The sequence below is a fragment of the Monodelphis domestica genome, chromosome 1 (assembly GCF_027887165.1).
Source record: "Monodelphis domestica isolate mMonDom1 chromosome 1, mMonDom1.pri, whole genome shotgun sequence".
Lineage (NCBI taxonomy): Eukaryota > Metazoa > Chordata > Mammalia > Didelphimorphia > Didelphidae > Monodelphis > Monodelphis domestica.
Genome location: NC_077227.1, coordinates 203,976,648 through 203,993,771, shown reverse-complemented (window position 1 = coordinate 203,993,771; position 17,124 = coordinate 203,976,648). Strand labels below are relative to the sequence as shown.

Sequence of the window (17,124 nt, the reverse complement as noted above, 5' to 3'; positions counted from 1 at the left end):
TGACTTCTGGTCCCAGGCTTTATATCTCCTGCGCCACCTAGAGGGACTTCCTACGCAATCTTTCTAGTTGGGTTTATAAGAGCTGAAAGCAGAGGATTGAGTTTTCTTTTTCAAGCATCATCCATCTGCAAAAGGCGGAACTCTTTTTGCTCTGGGAGTTTATACCATAGGGGACTAAAATCTTGGTAGGACGCAGTCGCGGGCGGAAGTCGATCTTTGAAGCTAGGGCAGGACGGGTTGGGAAAGCGAGCGGTGCTCAAAGAAGGGAAGGAGAACGATGTGAGGTCGGGTCGGGGGAACACATTAAGTCTAGGAACACTGACTTCCGGCCCCGGAAGAAGGATGATATGGGAGAGTTAAGGGTCATGATCGCACTCCAGACCCGGCTGGCGGAAAGGGCTTTGTGTTCCCTTATCCCCACCGAGTCTCACAGCTAATGCCCCTCCCTCCTCCCTAGAAGTGGCTTTAGTTTTTTGGAGGATCACATTTGTGGCTGAGAAGGTTCGCAGAAGTCTTCTAACTCAACGTCCTTGTTTTACAGGTGAGGAAACCGAGGCCCTTGGGATTGACCTGTTCGGGGTCTCAGAGACAGTAACCAGGAATAGACAGTATCGTGATTCGAACCCAAATCTTCAAATCTGAAGCATCTTCAATTAACCCACGTTTTTATTAATGGAGTTTTAAATCACTTGCCCTCGGGCTCGCACGTAGACTCTTAAATAAGAGCTTGGAAGAGACCTTACGGGTCATAAGTTCCAAACCCCTCATTTTACAGATGAGGACACTGAGGTTAAGTGCTTTTTGCCTGCATCAGAGGTAAATTATGAACCCAGGTCCAGTACTCTTATTATGTCATAAAGCAGCCTTTTCCTTGCTAGACAGAGAAGGGCCAATAGGAAATGAGAAATTATGGCGGCCCTGCCTACCTTTCTGCTTCACTATGTGAGCATTAAATGAGATCATGCGTGTGAATTAGCTCTAAAGAGTTTTAAAAAACAAACAAATCTAATCCAGCTGTAAAAAAAGATGGAAATGTGATTATTGTTGTTTTTTTCAGTGTTGGGATTACATAAAAGTGTCTGTCACTCAATCCCTATTTTACATATCACAGATAGGTTATATCCAAGTCTTAGAACTGAACTGATTGACAACTTGGTGTCAAAAATTTGCTAAAATTCAAATCTTGCTGATAGCTAAGAAATGTTTTTCAGTCTGTAATGTTGAGGAAATTTCCTTACATTTCCTTTTTAAAATATTTGTTTTAATCAGCCAAGACTCTTCTTCTTTAAAACCCTTACCTTCTGTCTTGTAATCAATACTGTGTATTGGTTCCAAGCAAGGCAGAAGAGGGGTAAGGGCTAGGCAATGGGGGTTAAGTGATTTGCCCAGGGTCACACAGCCAGAAAGTGTCTGAGGGCAGATTTGAACCCAGGACCTCTCATCTCTGGGCCTGGCTCTCAATCCACTGAACCGCCTAGCTGCCCTTCCTCCCTCCCTCTCTTCCCTCTCTTCCTCCCTTCTTCCTTTCCTTTCTTCCTTCTCTCCTTCCTCTTAATTCTAAGATGGAAGGTAAGAGTTTAGGGAGGAAAAACCGACTAGTGGATTCTTTCGTTTTTACTTTATTTTCTGATTCTGTGAAATCTAGACCGTTTTCTTTTAAGATTTCTTGAAACAGAATGTCTAGACTCTTTTTGATCATAGTGTTCAAATAGTCCAGTAATTCTTAAATTTGTTTTCTCCTGTGAACCCTAAAAATTCTCAGACCCTACTTCATAAGATTTGGTTAAGACCATTCCCCATTTCGGCAGTGAAGGTACTTGACCAGGAATGTGGGAACTCTACTCCACCCCTACTTAAGCATACTTTAGGGAAAGATAAAGTTGTAAACTCCTTGCTGAACAATGAAAAATACTTAAACCCATACTTATAGTAAGACAAAAGCTCTTAAGCTGTGCCTATTTTTAGATCTAATACAAAAGGGTGCTAAGTACCTATAAAGGTCAGGCAACTTGTGAATTTACAAGGAGCAAAGAGGTGAGAACTTACTCAGAGGTTTTCTGGTGTGAACTTAATCAAAAATTTAAGCCTTCTTAGGTGTGAATTAAGAATGGTCTGGCCTTTGAAAAACATCTACTGTGATTGGTAGATGTGAGAACTTAGGGGAGGTGACATAGGAGAAAATTCCCTTTAAAAGGAGACGAAAAGCTCTCTCTCTGGTGAGTCAGCTGGGAAAGGCTGAATTGGAGGAGGCAGCTGGCCAAAGCTGCCTTAAAGGGTCTCTCTTGGGGCTCCCTCTCAGAGATCTTGTGGTGAGTTGATAAAAGGCTGACTGATCCCTCTCTTAGGTTTTTCAGCTTAGGCTGGCTCATGCTGGCCTAGGCTGGTATAGCCCTTTTTTCTCATTATTCCCTTTTTCTCACTCTCTCCTTTTCTTTAATTTCTCATTTGTATTAATTAAAATCTCTATAAAACCCAGCTGACTTGGGTATATTTAATAATTGGGAATTTTTCCCTGGCGACCACCTTATATTTGATTTAAAACAAGACACTATCTTGAAACCATATTTTCTGTGGTCACAATTTAAGCCAAAACACTGTTTTTAACCGCCACATTTTAAGTCTTCCACTATTTTAATCACTACACTCCTTGATCTGTTTCATAGGTCAATTGTTTTTGCTATGATATATTTTAGTTTTTTTGGAGTTTTTTAGCCATTTGATTTTATTTTTATATTTATTGTTGCCTTTTGGAGTCATTTATTTCTATTTGGCCCATTCTAATTTTCAGGGAGTTTGTTGCTTGGGCAAGATTTTGTACCTCTTGAACCAAGCTGCTAATCCCTTTCCAGTTTTTTCTTCCATAGCTCTCATTTCTTTTCTAAAATTTTTCCTCAAGCACTCTCATTCCATTTATTTTCCACCTCTTAAAAAAAAAAAACTTTTCATCTTTTCCAGGAATTGTAGTTGAGTATGTGCTCCAAGCCCCATTTTTCTCTGAAATTTTATTTGTAGATGCTTTGGAGTTCTTCTTTTCTTTTGCATTTATATCTTGAGTTTCACTGTCACCATAATATCATTCACATCATAGCGTGGGTCCTTTTTTCTTTGTCCATTCTTCTATCTTACTTCCTAGCTTTGGGCTTGATGTTAAGGCTGGGCTTTCTGGAACTTTTGTAAGGAAGGTCAGTACTAGTCTTATTGCTGTTTTCTTTCTGTATTCAGTCTTATGTTATTCTTAAGGAATAGGGTGGAGACTTGCAAACTTTCAGTATTCCCAAAGTGATATGATCCACAGTAAAATCTGATTACTGCCCCCCTGCTCTGAGCTCTGAAATTCCTGACTCATGTTTATGTCTCAGCAACAGTAACCTACTACTAGATTCAACATATATTAGCCAGCTGGAAAGTTTGTGTTGATTCACAGTGGCAGAACTGTAGGCTTCCCTTTAGTCTGGGATTCCTGGCCTGGATTGTTCTGCTGCAGGGTGGGCTAGATGTTGGAACTGAGACATTGCTCCAAACTTGGAGTCTTAGCTGCTGTAGCAGGCTTCTAATCTTCCTTTTTCAGTATACTACCCAGGGCCTCCCTCCTGGGAAACACTACTGACTATGCAGACCCACTTCTCACTTTGCCCTGGATCTTTGGCCTTAGATTGGATAGTGTTTAATAAGCTGCCAGTTGACACCTGTGGGTCTGGGACCTCCCTTTGTATTGGTATATAGTCTTCCCTAGGTGCTGGAGTGCCCAATTATCCTGCCCCACCAGTCCCTAGTGTCTTGCCAATGTCTTTGTCTGTCTCCCTTTTCAGACCCTGGGTCTGATAAAATACTCATTTTGATTTTCTGGATTTCCCCATCAGGATTTAGTTTGGTTCATTTTATAAATGTCTTTGGACAAAGTGTTGACAGAAAGAAGCTCAGTTGTATTACTTCTATTCTGCCATCTTGACTTCACCCCCAATTTTCTTTATATTTCATGGAACTTTATAAGGCAATTATGTTTTCCAATTAACCTTAGGCTTCAAAAGATGAGGATTATTGAGATGAATTTTGCAGATTTTGTTTACATTTGGAAGAAAGGATACATTTTCTACTCGTTTGGTAATGCTTGTATTGTTTCTTCTGTTACAGGTTGTAGCTGAAATTTCTTTTCCCTGGTAAATTCTGGAGAATTTATGATTTGTATCGGTTCTACCATGGCTTTGCCTTACAAGTTACTAAATGGCATTTATTTTCCTAAACTATGCAGAAAGCAAGATGCTGCAAGATCCTTTTTGTTGGGGCCTCTATTTGCTGGTCACCCCTCCAGACTATATAGTAGTATTAAAAAACCAGAGACTGATTCAGGCAGATCTTCCCCTGAAGGAAAGACTCAAGGTGGATTGGAAAAACAAGCTGAGAACAATGAGCTTAGTTTAGAACTAATTTCACCAGAGGAAAAGATTGAAGTTAATTTTGACAAAGCAATTAAAGATGAGATAAAGTACCATTTTAAGCTTTTAAAGAAGGAGTTAATAGATCATTGGAAAGGGCCTGAAGGCCGCCCTTACCATGAAGTTTTATTGGAAAACGCTAGGGTAATGTGGCAGTTTCGCAGTAATGAAGATTTGGATAAGTGGCTGGTGACATCTGACAAGATGATAGGAGGCAAAAGCAAGGCCTTCCTGAAAATGGCCAACAATAACCAAAGTGCACTCTTCTATGGGATTCTCAATACTGAACTTCCTCACGATGGGGAGACCAAACAGAGTGGATATTGTGCAGTGACATCCAAGATTCCAAGGGTATGTGAGATAATCAAGCCCCTTCCCCAAAGTGCCCTTCTCTGCAGTTTCAGTTGTAGCACATTGCTTTTATTTATGACAAGGGAAATGCGTGATACCCCAAGCAGAGAACTCTAATTTGTTCTCAGGGTGCATGTATACCACTGAAGCTAAAGGGAAAAAAACATTCCTAAAGTAGGGTAGAAATTGTTGACTTATTATCTAGTTTATTCATTATCTAGTTTAGTCATTTTGGCCAGAGCAGACCATTCCAATATCAGAAAACTCTATTCTGGGCAATTTTAAAAATGGATGAAAATTTGAGTCTGCTGCTTTTTTGTGGGCCCATGACTCAGCTTTGAACTAGGATCCCTGAAGGCCACTTCTGGCTCTCCTTAGAGTGAGCCCAGACTTTCAGAACATCCTGAGGAATCATCAGATTGGGAATGATTTTGGGATGCCTTAGACCAGAATTTTACACCTGGCATTTGGAATCGTCTCAACAAATTGTGAGATAAATTGGTAGGAGCTGATTATTTACCTTGTGTTGCACCATGGTGCTACTTGGAAATTTGACCTTGGGATCATCCTGGACTCTTCCTTCTCTTTCCAAAGAGTTGCTGAGTCTTCTGTTACAACATCTCTTTCACTCTCCTCTTCTTTTCATTAACATGACCACATCTTCATCACCCCTTGACTATTGAAATTTCTTAATTGGATTCCCAGCTTCTAGTCTCTCCCCTCTCTTAGCTGATCTCCACATAGCCATCCAGATAATTTTTCTAAAGCACAACCTTGACCATGCCACTTGTTTACTCAAGAAAATTCAGTGGCTACCTATTGCCTCAAGGATAAAATTACAAACTCCCCAGCTTGGCATTTAGAGCCCATGTTTTCCAACAAACTCCAGGTTTGTTTTCCAAGTTTTTGGAATATAGTAATATTCTTTTGTGCTTTTCATGATCCATGGCCTACTTGCAGTCCCCAAACTTGGCAGTCTGTCTCCTACCTTTCTTTCTTTGCAGAGACTATTCTCATGCCTAGAATAATAGTCATAATGATAATGGTGCTTTAAGGTTTGCGAAGTGCTTTACATATATGAACTCATCCCCTCCTCACCTCCAGAATCCCTAGCTTCCTTCAACTTGTAGCTAATGTGCCATCTCCTTTCCGGATCCCTTTAGGTTTACTACTTCAGCTTCCTTAAATTATCAGGTAATTGGGAGCTGGCCCATCTATAGACCCCATTACCTTCTAAGAAGGCAGGTTCATGTGGGGAACACTACGGACCTGCTTTCTGGAGAATCATCAGGGAGGTGCCTTTTTTCCATCGGTTGGGCACTTGGAACTCTTGGCTTCTTCAAAAGGGCCCGAGTCTGCTCGGGCCACTGTCTTGTATTTCTGTTTTGGATGGAGAGTGAGGTGGCTCCTTTACTCAGAGTATCTGGGGGAATCGTACAGTAAAGGGAGCTTTAAGGCCTCCCTTCCCCACTGAGGCCAGATAGCCTGTAACCCCTGGCCTGCATTCCTAGATTCCCATGGTGAGCACTCCCAATCTTTGAAACTCACATAATATACAAGTAAAATTACACACACATGTATATGTAAATACACCCAAAAATGATATATAGGGTATGTGTCTATGTGCACATTTATGTCAAAATACCCATTTATTGGTTGTATTTCTTTTACCTCCTCTCCTACCTCAAACTGAATATAATCTTAAGGGTACAGACTTTTTATTATCTTGCCTTTGTATTCTGAGAGCCTAGTAGAATGCCTTCTTCATTTAAGACATACGTTTTAATGAACAAAAATCTATATTTTCTCCTTTCTATCCCATTGGAGAGAGACAAAGTCTTGTTAAACATCTGCAAAATTAAGCAAAACAAATTCCCACGTTGATCATGTCCCAAAATGAGGCCATCACTTCTCTGTTAGGAAGCAGGTAGCATATTTCATTTCAAAGTTATTTGTAAACTATTAAAATTAAAAGCTAAGTATCATAGTGGTAAGTGGTTTGTGCCTGCTGAATATTCAATTAATTTTAATAATAAAGATTTATTAAGTGCCTTCCGTGTATAATACACACAGCTCCTGGGGATATAAAGATGAAAAATCACTTTCCCTACCCTCAAGGAGCTTACTATCAATTTAAATGTTAGATTCTATTATGAAAATGATCAACTAATTTATTACATGAATTTACTTTTTTCCATATCTTTAGGGTGCTTTTGAGAGGAAGAAGTATTATGATTGGTCTAATTTTAATACTCTGTATCTCCGTGTGCGTGGGGATGGCCGGCCCTGGATGGTGAATATCAAAACAGACACTGACCTGATCCATAAAAGTCATCTGTTGCACAGTTACTTCATGTTCACGCGTGGGGGGCCCTATTGGCAGGAGGTCAAGGTAACAGCACCAAAACTGCTTTGGGTTCTGGAAATGGTATCCTTTGAAATCCTGGCTGCAGCTGGATTGTCTTTGTCTTATTAAACTACTACTGGCAGGGTGAAGGAGGGAGAGTGGAGAATTGAGGACCTGGCCTCTGTCTTCATAGCAGAGACATTGTCATACTAAGTATCTGAATGGAGCTGAATATATCGACCTGGTTAGGTGACATACATAAATGTGCCAAGCAATAGTGATCAGTGCAAAATGCACATTTTTTTTTCATATATAATTTGTATCACACCACTTCTGAACCATCTGTACTTAATGAATGGTACTGTTAAGTTCTCAAGGAAGAGAAATAAGTTTCTCAAGGATTAAAGTTATTGAAACTTGATGAGGGAAGCTAGATGGCTCAGTGGTTAGAGAGCCAGGCCTGGAAACTGGAGCTTCTGGCTTCATATGTGGCCTCAGGCACTTCCCAGCTGTGTGACCTTGGGCAAGTCACTTAACCCCCATGGCCTTACTACTCTTCTGCCTTGGAACCAATACACAGTATTGATTATAAGATGAAAGGTAAGGGTTTAAAAGAAAGAAGCTTTATGGGGGGCAGCCAAGTAACACTGAGTTCAAACATGGCCTCAGACACTTAGCTATGTGACCTCTGGCGAATCTCTTAATCCCCATTGCCTAGCCTTCACCATTCTTCTCCCTTGGAACATAAAGGTTTACAGAAATAAAAAAGAAACTTTATGGAACAAAATTCCATCACTTCTCAGGGACACTAACCAAAGGCCTCGGGGGTGTTATTTTATGAGATTGTGTCTTCCATTTCTTACTTCATCAGTTTGAACTGGTAATAATAATCTTTCATTTGCTTTGTTTTCACAGAATCGTGCTTGGTAGAGTAGGTGCTTAATAAATGTTGATCTAATTCTTAAAAGAATTCCTTGGAAATAGGTAGGGCAGGTATTATTTATTCCTATTTTTCAGATTAGGAAATTGACATTTAGAGAGGTGAAATAAATTGGCCAATGTCGCACAGGCTGTAAGGGGCAGAACTTGGAACCAGGTTGGCTGACGTGTAGATTGTCACATTGTTCATCTTTAGTTAAAGAAGCAGGTCCCTGAGGAGCCTGGAGTACTGAGTGAAAGAAATCCTAGGTGTGAGTTCCTCACCTCTGAATAAATCTTACAATGGCTGACTTAAATCATTTTGCTCTGAGTGGTCCTTTTTAGATTGGCAAGGAAATGAGATGCCATAGGGGTTATATCTTTTAATGAACTTTTTGATGTTTAACTTTTAGTGAGATGACAAAGAGCGTGACTCTCATAGATTAATTTAAATTGCTTATGGTGGAGAAAAAATCAGGATTAAAGAAAGGAAAATTATGTAAATAGGCAATGATATCTCATCATCCTCCATCTTTTATACATTTAAGTTTTCTCACTAAGTTCTTCTTTTACTAGTTAAGTAATCCAAATTTCCTTATTTGCATAACCGTCTCTCATTCTCTTCATATGTGGCATATATAGACTTTTTAAAATTTGTTTTTATTCATAACAAGCCCATATAAAGTGGGCATTTTGATATGCAGCTGACAAAGAGAATGGCACGAGGCAAACCTCTGAGGTACCTTTCTGTGCACTTCTGTGTTTTTGAGACTGTACACCCACGCACAATAGGGATTTAGGCTTAGATAAGAGTTTTGATGGAATCCACATGCCAATTTGATGACCTTTACAAAAACATTTTTGGGTAATGGTATGTGAGCATAAACATTGTATTCAGTGGTTGGGTTAGGGTGCTTCCAGATAGGTTTTGCAGAAAAGTGAGTTTGCAATAAAGGAACAAAAGTGGCCAGATGGATGGGAAATGGTGAGCTCTAGAGCTTTTAAATAAGATGCAGCATATTAACTGGGGGAAACCTTCATTGCTATACAGAGAAAGGCAAACCAATTTGCTCGTGACTTTAAAAGTTGTTTACACCTAGGATTTCTTTCCTTTTGGGTATTTAAGTAATTTTTGGTTTTGGAGAAACACTCATGCATACTGATGTATGTATATTTAAATTTAGTATTTACTTTACCATGAGAGTTTAGAATTAAGTTTAAATTAACTGTTGTTTCCTTGTGTGCTCTAAACTAAAGTAAATGCCAAAGTTCTCTGCACATGAATAATGAGCTAAGGGCTTTCTTATCACAGATTCCGTTCTCCAAGTTTTTTTTCTCCAATAAGGGAAGAATCCAGGATAGACAGCATCAGCTTCTGACAGACCAGGTGAGTTTTTGGTGTTTTCAGGAGCACAGGATCTTTTTTGGGCATTGCTGTTCCAGTCAAGGTGTTCACTACATTTATCTAGCCAAAGATGACTATGCTTGAAAAGTGCCAATCTTACCCCCAAGCTGACAGTCACTTCTGTTAGGTAGCCTAAGAAATGAAGGAACTTCAATACTCTTATTTTTGTAGAACTACAATAGTATATTTCATCTTTTTTTAAAAAATCAACTAATAATTTTTTCAGTTATATTTATAACTAATTTTTGACAATTGTTTTCTGACATTTTGGGTTTCAGATTTTCTCCCTCTGTCCCTTTTCTCCCTCATTCCCCAAGATGGCAAATAGTCATTTATAGGTTACAGCAGTATTTTCATGTAATATGGTATATTTCATCTTGAAAATAAGGATGAACAGTTAAGAATCCAGGCACTTTTTACAATGTTGCAAGTAAATTAAGACCTTCCCTGGAATGGAATTGGGCAAAGTGAATGGGAGAAAGGCTACATGGGAGAAGAGCCACTAGTTATATTTTTATGGTTCATTAAAGTCTACAGACTCATAACAACTCTGTGAAGTTGGAATTCTATCATTTTGTGTGTGAGGAATCTGAAATGTGGAGAGGCCCATAGGTGACAAGGTAATGAGAGAACCAATTTTACACTTCCCTCCCACTCCTTTGTCACGCACCTTCCTAGTGGCCTGGATAGGCAAGTGATAATCTCTAGCTTCGCTAGAGAGGGCAGGACCTTTTTAATAAATACTTCCTAGGGATTAGCAGGATTTTACATCTTTATTAGCACATAGAAGCATCTTAGACTGAAATGTGAAGAGCCTCAGCTAGAATAAGCATCCAAGAGAATTAAAGCTATGTTGTAAACAGTGAGCATAAGATTTTAATTATTTTCTCCCTTTTCAATTCAGATCAGTAGTATTGGATTCACCCTGGCTGATAAAGTGAATGGTCCATTCTACCTGGAAATAGATTTTATTGGAGTGTTTCATGACCCAGCCCATACTGAAGAATTTGCCTATGAAAAGAATAAAAGGATTTCTCAGGTACTTTAGCCAGCACAGAGGATCATCATTCGTTCATAGTTAAGGAATTGATATTGTTCTGTTACTTGACAGTGACAAAATAAAGTTTTTATTGCTAGTGGTGTTTTCTTTGTTTTGTTTCGAAAACTCCTACTTACCATCGTGGAGTCAAAACTACAAATCAGTTCCAAGGCAGAAGAGAGGTAAGGGCTAGGCAATGGGGGTTAAGTGACTTGCCCAGGGTCACACAGCTGGGAAGTGTCTGAGGCCACATTTGAACTCAGGTTCTCCCATCTTCAGGCCTGCCTCTCTATCTACTAAGCCACCTAGCTGCCCTGCCTATTACTAGCGTTTTATGTAGTGCAGACTTTGGTTGATATGTATTGTGAAATGATCGATTCTTTTCACTTCTTAAGAGGAACAGGAACAGCCTTGGACTCAACTCTAAAGAGAAGGCAAGGGATGTTGGATTGTTTAATCCATTCACATTTAAAATTATGAATTAGGTTCATATTTTTTTCATGTCTGGTTTTTTCCCCCAAGTTGTGATGTTTCCCCCTTCTGTTGTAAACTGTACTATGTTCCTTCAGTTATTTTACTGCAAACTAAAAAGAAAATAGCCCCATACCTTCTGTCTTTGAATTGAAACTAAGCATTGGTTCCAAGGCAGAAAAGCAGTAAAGGCTAGGCAGTTGGGATTAAGTGACTTGCCTAGGGTCACATAGCTAGAAGTATCTGAGTTCACATTTGAACCCAGGACCTCCTGTCTTCAGGCTTTGTGCTCTATCCACTGAGCCAGTAACTCAATAAACTTTTAGTACTAATCCCAGTTCTTATTGGTTTGCTTCCCTTCATTCCTGATCTCTTCCTTTTTTTTCTGCTTGGGGTACTATGTGTTATTAAAAAGAATTAAACAGACTATGGCTCAAGAGAGAACAAATGTTCAGTTTTAATTTATAAAAATTTTCCTAACAGAAAATTTTTAGTAGGTTAGTTTAGGTATACTGTCTTAATCTGATAGAGACAGTGCCAGATGTAAAGTTCTGAAAGTCAACAAATAGGTACAATTCTAAGCAACTGTAGTCTTTGACATTCTTTGAATAAGAGACTAGATTATAGAGCGCAATGATCTTAAAAACATAAATAACACAAGCATGTAATAGACTCTTATAAGCATGATCCTTTTGCTTTAAACTGGAAAGTATTCAGGGTGTAAATATGGATGATGCCATCTAATAACAAATTAGTAATGAATATGCATTTATAGAGACCATATTTACCCAAGGACAAATCTAAGAAAACTTTAAAAAGCTTGACTTTTTTAGACTGCCACTAACTTAGTTATTAGGTGCTCTAGAAGCCTTCTATTCTACCTTCTCCTTTTGTACCATTATTTACAATATGAAAAAGCTTATGCAAGTTATTTGAAACCCTAGGACTAGGAGAAGAACATGACCGTCAAAATCTAGTTTTGGATGTACTTTTAAATAGAAAAGAGTTAGGTAAAGACCATTTGAGATAATCTGCCAGAGTTTATAAATGAAACATTTGTGAATTGATAGTATCATTGTTTCACTGATGTAGGTAAATAGCAGGTTAAAATGAAAGCTCCAAAGAGATGTCTATAATAAGTAGGACTAAGAACAGAATAAGTAAGACAGGCTGGACGGAATTTACAATGATAAAACAAATACAGAAATATGTACAGAAGTATGAAAGTTTCACAATATCTACAGTGGAATTGGCAGATTGTTAGTCTTGAAGCATAACTAGGCCTCTTCGGCTTCCAAGAATGCAATCTTTCTTCACTTTCCTTTTCTGCTCATGTTTCCTTCGTTGATCTTCTCTAAAGACAAAGACAAAATAGTTTGTAGCAGTTAGAATACCATTTTAACACTAGAGTAGTTTAAAGACTAAAAAGATGCCAAATAAAAATGAAGCTATAACAAAACTTTTATCTAATGAATAAACTAAACTGAGGTCCATGGGTAGTTATTGGGGGTCTGTAAACTTTAATGGGAAAAAAATTAAATCTTTATTTTCACTAATTTCTAACTGAAATTTAGATGATTTAGGAAGGGGTCCATAGACTTCAAGAGACACCCAAAGGCCCTACACCAAGATAGACTCAGAATGAGTGAATGACTTGAAGATAAAGAAGGAAACTATAAGTAAAATAGGTGAACACAGAATAGTATACTTGTCAGATCTTTGAGAAAGGAAAGATTTTAAGACCAAGCAAGAGTTAGAAAAAAATCACAAAATGTAAAATAAATAATTTTGATTACATTAAATTAAAAAGTTTTTGTACAAACAAAACCAATGCAATCAAAATTAGAAGGGAAGCAACAAATTGGGAAAAAATCTTCATAACAAAAACCTCTGACAAAGGTCTAATTACTCAAATTTACAAAGAGCTAAATCAATTGTACAAAAAAGCCATTCTCTAATTGATAAATGGGCAAGGGACATGAATAGGCAATTTTCAGTTAAAGAAATCAAAACTATTAATAAGCACATGAAAAAAGTGTTCTAAATCTCTTATAATCAGAGAGAGGCAAATCAAAACAACTCTGAGGTATCACCTCACACCTAGCAGATTGGCTAACATGACAGCAAAGGAAAGTAATGAATGCTGGAGGGGATGTGGCAAAGTCAGGACATTAATTCATTGCTGGTGGAGTTGTGAATTGATCCAACCATTCTGGAGGGCAATTTGGAACTATGCCCAAAGGGTGATAAAAGACTATCTGCCCTTTGATCCAGCCATAGCACTGCTAAGTTTGTACCCCAAAAAGATAATAAGGAAAAAGACTTGTACAAGAATATTCATAGCTGTGCTCTTTGTGGTGGCAAAAAATTAGAAAATGAGGGGATGCCCTTCCATTGGGGAATGTCTGAACAAACTGTGGTATCTCTTGGTGATGGAATACTATTGTGCTCAAAGGAATAATAAAGTGGAGGAATTCCATGGAGACTGGAACAACCTCCAGGAACTGATGCAGAGTGAGAGGAGCAGAACCAGAAGAACATTGTACACAGAGACTGATACACTGTGGTACAATTGAATGTAATGGACTTCTCCATTAGTGGCAATGCAGTGATCCCGAATAACTTAGAGGGATCTATGAGAAAGAACACTATCCACATTCAGAGGAAAAGCTGTGGGATTGGTTGAGGATGTAGACTCTAAATGAACATCCTAATGCAAACACCAACAACTTGGAAATGGGTTCTGATCGACACATGTGATACCCAGCGGAATTGTGTGTGGGCTATGGGAAGGGTGGGGGAGATGAGGGAGGGAAAGAATATGATTCTTGTACCCAAGGAATAATGTTTTAAATTGATTAAATCAAATTAAAAAAAAAAAGAAGAAAAGAAAATGGGCTAGAGGTAGGACCAGAACTTTGGGCTTTTGGACTCTAATATTGCCTTCTATCCACTTTATCATATTTATTCTTAGGAGGAGTCACTGACCTAGTAGCATGGACTCTTTAAAAATTATTGTTGTTCTTCTTGTTTTTAATAATAATACAATGTGAAGCTTAAAAAAAAAAGACACCCAAAGGGGTCCAGGACACACAAATAGTTAAGAGCTCCTTTATTATCCCTATGCTAAATGGTTAGAAAATTTTGCCCAAGTAAAACATTTAATACAAGGGGGGTAGGTGATGGCTCAGTAGACTTCGAGCCAGACCTAGAGATGGAAGGGTACTGGGTTCAAATATGACTTCATATACTAGTTGTGTGACCCTGCGCTTAACCCCCACTACCTATCTCTTATTGTTCTTTTCCCTTGTAACCAACACACAGTATTGATTCTAATAGGAAGGTAAGGGTTTTAAAAAATCCTCAAAAAACCAAATATTTAATACAAGATCAACATTTTAAGTATCTATTTTTATAGAAAAGCTCAAAACTAAACAATAATACTTATATACTGACCTGGTCTGGAGATGTGGTTGTTTGTAAGTTTTTTTGTGGAAGTCAATTCTTTTTGCTGTCTCCTTCAGGGAAATATTTTCTTTTGCTTCCCCCCATGGTTTTAGCCTCCCTACATAGAGGAAAAATAAATTAGAAGTTTAGTAGATTCTTGCATTTATTTATATTGCTGCTACTTAGGTTCTAATCAGATATGGCTCCCTGTTGAATGTCAAACTTTGTCTTTTAAAATAACATTGTGTCTACACACACACACACACACACACACACACACACACACACACACACACACACACGCACGCACACACGCACACACACATGCATGTACGCACTCCCCCCCCCCCCCCTTATTCTACTTATTTAATCCCACACCCCTGACTATAGTCTATTTCTTTTTCGGCCTCCTGCTTTGGGCCATCTTCATACTGTTATCTGTGCCAATGAATTTTCAATATACTCCTTAGGAAGTTTTTGGAATTCACGTGTGAAAAAAAACTTGGATCAAGTGATTTTCATGTAGAAAAAGTTACTGACATTACAAATTTTATAAAGAATTTCATTTTCAAATGATCATTTCTACCAAGTACAAAGGAGCCATTTAACAACTCAATAATGGCAACATAAACTCTTGTTTGTTTGAGTTCTCTTTCACAAAGTGACTAAGATGGAAAGATGTGTTTACACTATTACACAGGTAAAATCTATATTAGATAGCTTGTTGTTTCAGGGAGGATAGTGGAGAGAAGGAGGAGAACTTAGCTCACATTAAAAAAAAAACCCTGAAGTTATTAAAAATAATGGCAACATAGATAGTAACAAAAACTACCTCTTTGCAGTTATTTTAAATGGAATTTCTCTTTCCAATCTCCTCCTACTGGGTTTTGTTCATAATATATAGAAATGCTAATAATTTATTGTGGGTTTATTTTATATCCTGCAACTTTGCAGAAGTTGTTAATTATTTCAACTAGTACTTCAGTTGATTCTCTAAGGAAACAGTAACTACCTCTGTCAAAGAGACACTTTTAGATTGTAAGGTCAGCCTACAACCCCAAGGGCAAAATCCAACTTATTCTAACAGATATTTTCTAAAAGTAGAGCCCTCACAATAAAACCTTTCATGATTTAAATGTAGTGAACAAAGATACTTTGCAAAATTAGTTGTCATTGTGACAGGAAAGGGATTTGGAGCCATATGGTACAACTCTGTGAATTCTAGCTCGTGAAATACAAAATACAGCTTTAGGAGAGATGGGAGAAAACAGAATAAATGTTATCTCAAAATTGTGAAAAGAGATCATTTTTTAAATTTAACAAATGGAAGGAATTATAGGGAACAAAACAGATGTTATGTTGGAGTATATTGAAATGAACAAAACAAAACTTGAAAAATATTTATGGACCTACAGAAGTGACATATACTCATAAGCATTGACCTAAGTTAGACACCTAAAATATAAATATCAGTATTAGCATCTAAAAAGATAAATGGTAAAAAAAAGAATAGAATTTTCAAGACTTATATATGTAACATATATACTACACATATGCACATGGAAATATATATGTACAATTATGAAACCATTCTCCTCTAAATCCATAACAACTTCAAGGAACCAGCCTCAAACCCAGCAAATTGGAAAAATAATTAAAAGCACTGAAACTCAGTTTAGCATGGTTGTGGCAAAACAAGTATGCTCATTCAATGCTGGTGGAAACATTAAATTACTGGGAAGTAATCTGGCAGAATGTAGTAACACAAAAATTGTCATAGTTCAAAGATTTTCCTAGAAACATTATATGTAATTAGTAAAAAACCTGCAAGCAAACTAAACACCCAGCAATAGAGAAAGGTTAAATAAAGCATGAAGCAGCAAGGACCATGAGCCCTGGAATCGGAGAACTTCCGTTCAAAGCCCCTTGGTGATTCTTACACCTATGTGAACTTGGGAAAGCTCCTTGGTCTCTGGCCTCACTCTCCTAACTTGGTAATATGAGGGAGCTGGACTAGAATGCCTCTGAGGGCTCTTCAAGCTTGGGTTCTATAATGCCATGACCCGAATTATTGGTGGCTATTGAACTGATGAGAGTTCTTACAGTCTTTCAAAGTTATATATCTTCATTGTTATTGTATAAATTGCCTCTGGAGTGGCAGCTAGGTGGCTCAGTAGAAAGAGAGCAAGGTCTAGAGATGAAAGGTCTTGGGTTCAAATGGCCTCAGACACTTCCTAGCTGTGTGATCCCGGGCAAATTATTTAACCCCAATTGCCTAGCCCTTGCTGCTCTTTTACATTGGAACTGATAGTACTGATTCTAAGCCAGAAGAGTTTAATATATAGTATAAGGATGATATTCGAAATTGGGTCTTGTTATATTAGTTTAGAGATAAGAAGTAGAGAAGCTGACTTGAGAAATAATTGGAGTTTGAAGTAGAGCTGAGACAGTGTCAGTTTCAAATACTGACAGTTTAATGGTTTTTCTGTGGCAGTTACTGTCTGAGAGGTAGTAGCAGTTATACTCTCTCAGAGTGCTGGGAGCAGGTGACATCTTTCCTTTCCTCACTGTCTGAAGGAAAGGAAGGAATCATATCTAGAGGAAAGGAGGGAAAAAAGCTGAAGGAGCTAAGTGATTTTCCTTTTCCAACTCTAATTGCTGTTACATAAATTGTTTTTATATCTGAAAAAAAACAAAGAAAGATCTGATCTTT

At 38.0% G+C, this 17,124-nt stretch overlaps 2 protein-coding genes across 8 annotated transcripts in view; one reads left to right on the top strand and one right to left on the bottom strand.

The window, feature by feature from the left end:
• Window positions 1-207: 207 nt before the first annotated feature.
• Window positions 208-10,590, top strand: NDUFAF1 (NADH:ubiquinone oxidoreductase complex assembly factor 1). 3 transcript variants are annotated; one of them, XM_056810289.1, is made up of 6 exons: window positions 240-284; window positions 542-816; window positions 4,132-4,784; window positions 6,991-7,176; window positions 9,362-9,436; window positions 10,359-10,590. In XM_056810289.1, exons 3-6 carry the CDS (start codon window positions 4,176-4,178, stop codon window positions 10,500-10,502), a joined length of 1,014 nt encoding a protein of 337 aa, XP_056666267.1. In that variant the 5' UTR covers window positions 240-284; window positions 542-816; window positions 4,132-4,175; the 3' UTR covers window positions 10,503-10,590. The 3 variants fall into 3 exon arrangements, with proteins under 3 accessions (XP_007480140.2, XP_007480139.2, XP_056666267.1); XM_007480078.2 differs by having other exon boundaries at window positions 208-816; XM_007480077.3 differs by lacking the exon at window positions 542-816 and having other exon boundaries at window positions 212-541.
• An 807-nt stretch (window positions 10,591-11,397) lies between these two features.
• The window catches only part of NUSAP1 (nucleolar and spindle associated protein 1), a 74,376-nt gene continuing 68,649 nt past the window's right edge, over window positions 11,398-17,124 (bottom strand). For all 5 annotated transcript variants that reach the window (XM_007480075.3, XM_007480076.3, XM_007480073.3 and 2 more), the window contains 2 exons: window positions 14,421-14,529; window positions 11,398-12,318 (listed from right to left, as the gene is read on the bottom strand). In XM_007480075.3, the coding sequence (XP_007480137.2) occupies window positions 12,225-12,318; window positions 14,421-14,529 (203 nt within the window). In that variant the 3' untranslated portion in view covers window positions 11,398-12,224. The remainder of the gene's footprint in view (window positions 12,319-14,420; window positions 14,530-17,124) is intronic.